General features: G+C 37.8%; 1 protein-coding gene across 2 annotated transcripts in view; it reads right to left on the bottom strand.

Moving 5' to 3' along the window:
* Nucleotides 1-470: 470 nt before the first annotated feature.
* Nucleotides 471-7,873, bottom strand: part of WDR48 (WD repeat domain 48) — a 56,170-nt gene continuing 48,767 nt past the window's right edge. For both annotated transcript variants that reach the window (XM_074985138.1, XM_074985139.1), the window contains exons 16-19: nucleotides 7,492-7,579; nucleotides 5,678-5,754; nucleotides 3,910-4,102; nucleotides 471-2,115 (exon numbers count right to left, since the gene is read on the bottom strand). In XM_074985138.1, the coding sequence (XP_074841239.1) occupies nucleotides 2,020-2,115; nucleotides 3,910-4,102; nucleotides 5,678-5,754; nucleotides 7,492-7,579 (454 nt within the window). In that variant the 3' untranslated portion in view covers nucleotides 471-2,019. The remainder of the gene's footprint in view (nucleotides 2,116-3,909; nucleotides 4,103-5,677; nucleotides 5,755-7,491; nucleotides 7,580-7,873) is intronic.

Here is a 7,873-nt window from a genome sequence, read left to right as displayed (position 1 = left end):
TTATACTGAATTACATCTGCATAATTTAAAAGGTGCATTTCTCTAGTGCACTGCACTGCAATTATTTTTAAGCTACTGGGAACCTGACTGAGCAACTTCTTTAAAAATTAGAAAAGTATTTATGAGCTTAGAAAAGGGTGAAAAAGATGACACCACATGGTTGCTCACATGAAGTAATGAACAATCGATACACCTGTTTATTATTTTAACTAAAGCCTTTTATTCTGTACAACTTTGAAAGACAGATCATTTACCCTTTTGGCATTGCAGACTCCCTCAATCTCTCCCAAAACTGTATTATTGGGATGGTTGGAAGGGTAATCTTGGCTGTTTTCAGACCCCAAAAAACCCCAAAACAACTAAAAACGAAGGTGGTGGGAGCAGTTACAATGTATACAAAGGGGACAGCAAGACAACCAGAAAGAATCACTGTCTTTTAGAACAAAGCATAGACCTCTGCTATTAATAAATATAATTCAGGACAATTTATTAAAAGTTACAATTTTGTTAAACAATTTAATTCACAAATATCACTAAAATGTGCAATACAGCACAGTTGTGTCAAATGGAGTATGCACTGAAATGGGGCTTAAAAATTAATTTGGAGTTCTTTCAAGTAAGGGAAAAAGACATGCTAGCTTAATTCTTACCCATACCCTCTTGTTTAAGTAGTGACCTTGTCCAGGTTGTAATGTAGCTGGGCATTTTTCATACATATGACAGTGATTTTTTTTCAATTTGATCACTATAAAATCCCTGTAATGTATCTGGGACTTCGTGTAGGCTCCAGCCTAAATCCTAATAGCAAAACACAGGAAGGGCAAGAGCACGTCTCCTAAAGAAACTTGAATATACTGCCCTGTCAAGGCACTTGTGCTTCTGTTTCAGATAGGCCATATGTTATGCAATTTTGCAGGGAGGATTTTTAATTTGTTTTGGCTACAGTCTTGGGACAGTCCCAGATTTTCTTGCCAAAAGCTGAAATTCCTTTCCCCCTCCCACAAATATGTTAAACTTTACACAAGGCTACTATGAATATATGAAAGCCTTAGATTTGTAGAAAGAGTGTGAAAGGAGGATGTTTACAGCTATAACAATTTGCATATTAAATGTGGAAAGAAGAATACAACTACTTTTATATCATGGATATGAAATTTGCTGAGACTTTTCTATAGTCTGACAACAAATAAAGTTAAAATTTTGATAATGGTCTTAAGTTTTTAACAAAATGCCACAGAAAGAGAGAGCACAGTTTCCTGGAATTCCAACTAGCGTATCTTTAAAACAAGGACACAGTGCAGGAATATTAAAAAAAAAAAACTATTAAATGTTGCAAAATATGTTTATTTATTAGGATGCACAGCATCACTAAACTGTCCCTATTATAATATTTCTCTAGTTTTCTTAATCTGAATCTTTAAGAATGCTTGAACTACAGTATTAAAACAATTCTAGTTATGCTAATCTTTGACTTACAATTTAATGGGCTCCTACAATAGCTTTTGGTGTTTGAGATTTCTCAAAGTGGTAAAAAATATTTTTATGAATTACTTGTGAAAATCATTGTAGGTAATAAATGAATGGAATGTATTCAAAAACACAGTGCGTGCACATTTGCATTACATTATGATCAGAGTGAGTAATATGGCCAAAACAGTGTTTCATATCAAGCATGAGCAGATGAAGATTTAATGCTCTGGAAAAAACAAATAAGGAAGCAGAAGTCTGCACTGGATTATCATGTGTTCTCTGTACACCTCACATAACATGAACCACTAGGGACTTCTCATTTCACTTGCTGTGCCTCAGACAGGACGGACTAAGTTTGTCATATAGATTTTTTTCCTCTATAGTACAGACCTATTAGTCACTGCAATTATTAAGTGTATACATTCTGTCCATACTGAGTCATTAAAAGTCTCATCTACCGTAGGTTCAGTGGGCTTTTATAGCACTACTCATGGAACCAGTACAGTAAGGTCAAGTAAATGAACAACTATTTCAGTCCATCATATGCTTTCACGTTGATTTCTGTCGGTAGTGAAGGGTCAGATCACCACCACTCTTCCATATGAAGTGCTTAACAGTTCGAAGGTCCATATTTGGATCCAAAACCTGCAGTATCACAAAAGATTAGTAGATCTGTTAAATCTTTTGATCCTGAAAGTTTTAATTGTCTGACAATGTGACACCATCCAAATGAGGACTGGTGCCAAGGAGCTAACATACATTAGAGCTGGGGTGACCACACTTTTTATGTTGGGCCCCACTTTTCATCCCTGCAATCAGCAGCCCCCGCCCCCACCAACCTGTCTAATGTAATCCAAATAGACAGAAATTTTGGTTATGTTCATATGAAAAAACCCTTTCGGCATGTGTGTGACAATAAGTCTGTAGAACACAAAAACTTTAACTGGTATATAAATGTGAATATACATACATAAAGGCTACACCTACACTAAGGGAAAACTTTGAAATGGCCATGCTAATGGCCAAATCAGAGAATACTAATGAGGTGCTGAAATGAATATTCAGCATCTCGTTGGCATGCTGCCAGCCACGGCACTTTGAAAGTGCCGCGTTTTGCTCGTGCACAGCTCGTCTACACAGGGGTCCTTTGCGAAAGGACCCCGCAAACACTGAAATCCCCTTATTCCTATCAGCTGTACTATAATACTGATATTAGTGGAGTGCGAGTAGGGGTGCTGTTTAGGTAGCTTTACCCTTTTGAATCTGAACATCTACTGTTATTATATTGTCTCTCCACCTTCCCTCGACCCCACTCATAATTTTGAGACTATTATACACCTTTCATTTGTGATCCCAAAAAGTTTGAAACCTACTTCCATTGTAGGAATGCCTCTTGGGCTGTGTCTACACATGTGCCCACCAGACTTCGAAAACCCCTTCATCCTAAAATCAAATAGGAAGAAGGGGCTTTTGAAGTCAGGGTGTCCTTTTGAAAGGTCCCTGTCTACATAGGTGGCGTGTGTTCCAAAAGCGGCACCTTTGAATTGCAGGCAGCCACCATTATGCTAATGAGGTGCTGCACAGTCATGTCAGCACCTCATTAGCATCTTCTGACCTGCCTCATTAACATGCCCCCTCTGAAAGAAAGGGGCGTGTGTAGACACAGCCTTCCTGCGCTACTGCATATATTGCCATGCAATAATTTTACTACTAAACCTAAGAGACCACATAAATATATGTTCTGAATTTAGAAAGATTTTGAAAATGACTAGAAATGTAACAATATTCCAAACTTCATAGTTTATTTGCTTGGTTAATCTTACTGATGTTACACAGACATGTGATTACAATTTATTGTGGATGAGCACTGTTATTGAATTCCAGGAGACACAAAATAAAATGGGAAATGATTTTAAAAACTAACTTGCTCTTAGTCTGGTTTTATGGCTTTCTACATAATTTTATCTCTATTCAACACTGTAAACATGGGTATCCGCCAAGAAACAGTAGCTTAAGGCCCTTAATGGAACTTTTCTGTAAAGCCTGTTTTTCTGAGACATTGTGAAGTACTCATCTCGGTTTACTACTCTTATCAATATAGGTAGTATGTGATTAATATGATTACTAGCACAAGCAAGAGTTTGGAGTATTAGGCACCAAAAGAAAATACAGTTCAACAACTAAAATTCTGTAATCCCAAAATATGGTAATACAATTTATGCATCCGTGCTTTATATGCAAAAAGCAGAAGAGGGCCATTTGTAGAGTTATCAGTTAATATTTCAGTTCTTAATATAAAATCTTGTTTCAAAGGCATCTATGTTAAAGTAGTTTATCTGAAGCACATGTTAAGAACAGCACCTTGCAATTCACAAATCATTTACTATTGACCATTGTATTTTTGCAAGAAGGCCTAAATGGGTGTGTATGTCAACTTACCTGGTCCTGGCACAAGAGTTCAATCTTTTCTTCTGCTAACACAGCAATATCCTCCTCTTTTTCTTGTTCTCCAGCTTTTTCATTATTGGAGGAGCTAGTCGTCTGAGATTCATTATCCAGGTTTATGATTTTCTCATAAACGTGCTCCATCACTTTTCTGACCTGCAGCATGTCACTCGCTGACAATCGGTCTCTGTATGAAGTAATTAAAAATTGTGAAACACCAGATTCAGCCTTTCAAAACACATATCCTCACAGTATCATGTACAATACAGTTTGCTGTAGCAATGATTTATCTATAGCAGTGTTTCCCAATTTGATTTGGCCACAGAATCCTTTTAAATTCAAAAGAATTTTGCAGACCCCTTAATAACAGTCTCATACATGGAGTTGAAAAAGTAGACCATAAGTAAGTATAATAATAGACAAATGTTAAACAAGGTAGATAGTATATATAGTTTGCAATACAAAACAAAATCTTTATAATCGTGCTTTCATATAAATCAATAGTGAAGATTCATCTGGAATCTGGTGTGCAGTAATAGGCACCTTAACTGAAAAAAATATTGCAGAACTAGAGGATGTTCAGAGAAGAAAAACAGGAATGATCAAAAGCATGGCAAAACTCAGATGAAGAGAGCATGAGAAGACTGGAAATATTTACATTAGAAAGAAAATGAATAATAAGGCAGATGAAAAAAGTATATAAAATAATGACTAGTTAAGTAGGTCAGGAATGTCTGTTCTCCCAGTCCCATAACATTCACTGAAGTTAAAAAGGTGGGAAATTGAAATTGGGGGCAACACAATTGAAATTGAAATTTTTAGGGGCAACATATAATTAAACTGTGGGACCAACAACAGACACAGCTCTCAAAACACAGCATATGTTCTAAATCTTATCCTTCAGGGCATAAGTCAGTCTCTTAGGATATGTCTGCATGGCATGCTACTGCTGGCAACGTCATGTAAATGAGGACACTGGACAAATGTAAATGAGGTGCTCATTTACAAATCACACACCTCATATGCATACTCCCATGTGATCGCTGACCCAGCAGAGGCTTCAGGTGCCACTAAACAAGTCGTGTGGAGGGGGTTTTGTTGACCACACCCCACCCTCCCCATGTTGATAGCCCCTTATCCCCGACAAAAATGTGGGATAAGGGGCTGTCAACAAGCTGTGGGGTGGGGGGTGGTGTTGGTTGACAGAACCCCATCTACACGGCTTGTTTTGTGGTGACTAAAGTTTCTACCAGGACAATGATCACGCAAAAGTATGCAAATGAGGTGTGCGATTTGTAAATGAGCACCTTGTTTGCATTGTCAAGTGCCCTTATTTGTATGAACCTGCTGGCAGCAGCATGTCGTGTAGATGTAGCTTTAATGATTAGAAACCAGGATGAAATCTGAGAGTTTTGTGTGTTCTCCTTAGCCTGCACACACTGGTATTTATTATACCTTCCTCTGATTGAAGCATCAGTTGTAGGTAGGCTACAAGATGTTTGGTTTAATCCAGCCCCAAAAAATATCATGGTACCAACACAAACCTTGTTATTAATACTTAGGTAAGATCTTCTAACGTAGTTAATTTAAGACAATGCCACTTACAACTACAACATCTCACATTCTTTAAAATATTTTTATCATCCAGTATAGTAGGATATTATCCTGCAACACTAGATACCTTCTTTCCCAAGGGACCCCTTCGTAAGCCTGCATAAATAGTCAAAAGCTCCTTCGTAAATAGTCAAAAATATATACATACTTCTTTAAAGTTTTTGCCCCTGAAGACGAATGAGGTTGAAGGTAGAAGGGAATCTTATTGAATTTGGGCATATTTTTCTAAAAAGAAACAAAGTATTAAAATTTAGAACCAATTGGCATCACACAAATTATATTCACAGTTTCCATTTGGAAAGTGTGTTTAACTAATATGTATGCTATTGTGTCACATAAAAATCAGATTTTCTCCAACACAACTATGAAAACTTTTCTTTCAAGCGCTTAAACTTCTGACATGTTCAGATCTCTTTCATGCAAATCTTTTGTTTGCCTAGTTTTTATGTAAATTGGAGCTCATTTCAGAAGAAGGATGTCAAAAATGTATAGCACCTGTATACAGTAAAAAAAATTAAAATAAATATTTTGTTTAAAAAAACATGACTACAAATTTTAAAGAAGAACGTCTCTGAAAACCTGTAAAAAAAGCACCAGAAATCAGGTTTCTTAGAAGGTGATTTGTTAAGGAATGGAATCAAATTCCAGACATGCGGAGACACTATACCTCAAACAGGCTATGAGGGACATTTAGAATAGTTCTAACTCAAAAATGTACCTTTTCTCTTCAACTCCTCCAAATTCACTTTATTTTCCGTAACCAGCAAGTGACACCCCTGGAGACCCTATGCTTATCGTTTCCCATCAACCAGCAGACCCCAATGAAGCTGGCTGGATTAAGAGGAAGACTGTGTAGTAGTTAAGTTGGAGGTTTTCACAGGCCTAATTTTAAAACCTGACCCAGACCCAGCGTCATTTTCTGAAGTGATGCAACTTGAATTTAGCACTCCCCACAAACAAAAACAAAAAAAAAACCCTGTCAGCACCATTACCATCATCTTGAAGCTGTGACTCTCAGCATGCTCATTTCACAGCACAGTGGCAGAAAGCAGCTGGAGACAGAACATAGACATGGGGGCCACATCTATACGGGAAGCCTCTGCTGACATAAGTCACTATCGGAAGAGATTTCCCAGCAGGACCTCTGTCAACAGATCAAGTCTACACACAAAATCGGATGGAAAGAGCAATCTGTTCTGTCAGCAGAGAGCAACCAGAGTGGGGCCAGCCCTAGCTAGACAGAATGGCTGACTGGAAGCTCTGCAAACAAGGCTGCCTGGTGAACCAGAAGCCCTGTCTACAGACAAAAGGGCCCCAGAGTGTCTATGCAGCTGTTTTGTTAGCAGAACTCTGTTAAGAGAGGCATTATACCTGAACGGAAGGAGGTATAATGCTGCCAGTGGCTGTGCTGAGTTTCGTTACAAATTGTCGACAAAGCATTTTGCGTGTGGTAGCTGCTCTGTGGGTTTATCTGACAAAAGCCCAGTTTTGCCAGGAAAAGCTGCTCATAAAGACATGGCTGGGAATGGGCAACCCCCATGAGGCCAAGCCCAACATGACACTTCTATCATAAGACTGGAGGTGAGAAGTGCTGAGTTTGGGTTGGTTCTGAAAATGACAAAGTGAGATTCGTCCGTTGGATCTGGGTCCAGGACAGGTTTTAAAATTTGGCTGAAGGAGACCTTTATCTCACACACAACTCTGGCGCCTATGGTGATGGAATATAAATGCAGTATATGATGGGTAGTAGGATTTATAATGGGCAGATGCCAGTGACCTGCAGTGAAGCGTGATTTCAAAAAGGTATATGTGAAAGGTGTTTTGCGTTAGTAATGCCATGACTACCCTTTTAGGTTAATAGAGATATTCAATATATACTACTTGAGATGCTGGAGTCTAAATTAAATTCCTTTGCAGTTCACTTGTAAAAGAAGGGTTGAGTCTGAACTCAATGACACTTACATCCACAGTGATGTCAATTACCCATTGCGGAACTGTTTCATTAAGGAGCATAGATTCAGTTTCACCTCCTGAATCCCGACATAATAACCTAAAATACACAGAAATGAGTTTAATAAATGATACATTTAAGCAAGGAGAAAAAATTGTTGTACAGCACAAATTACAAACCCACAGACAAAGAATAAAGTAGTGTGCACAAACCTTAACAAACAAATACAGAAATTAGGAAAATAATAAATCTCCTAAACAGAACAAAGAATAACAGTTCCATAACCACCAGTTAAGCAAGATTACTGTTTTATGAATCTGGTGTACATGAACCTTAAATTCAAAACTTTGTTTTAAAAAATATAAAATGGATACATTCTAGCAGTCGAGTCCC

This window comes from Carettochelys insculpta, chromosome 2, assembly GCF_033958435.1.
Source record: "Carettochelys insculpta isolate YL-2023 chromosome 2, ASM3395843v1, whole genome shotgun sequence".
NCBI lineage: Eukaryota > Metazoa > Chordata > Testudines > Carettochelyidae > Carettochelys > Carettochelys insculpta.
This window is presented reverse-complemented; position numbering and strand designations above follow the sequence as displayed.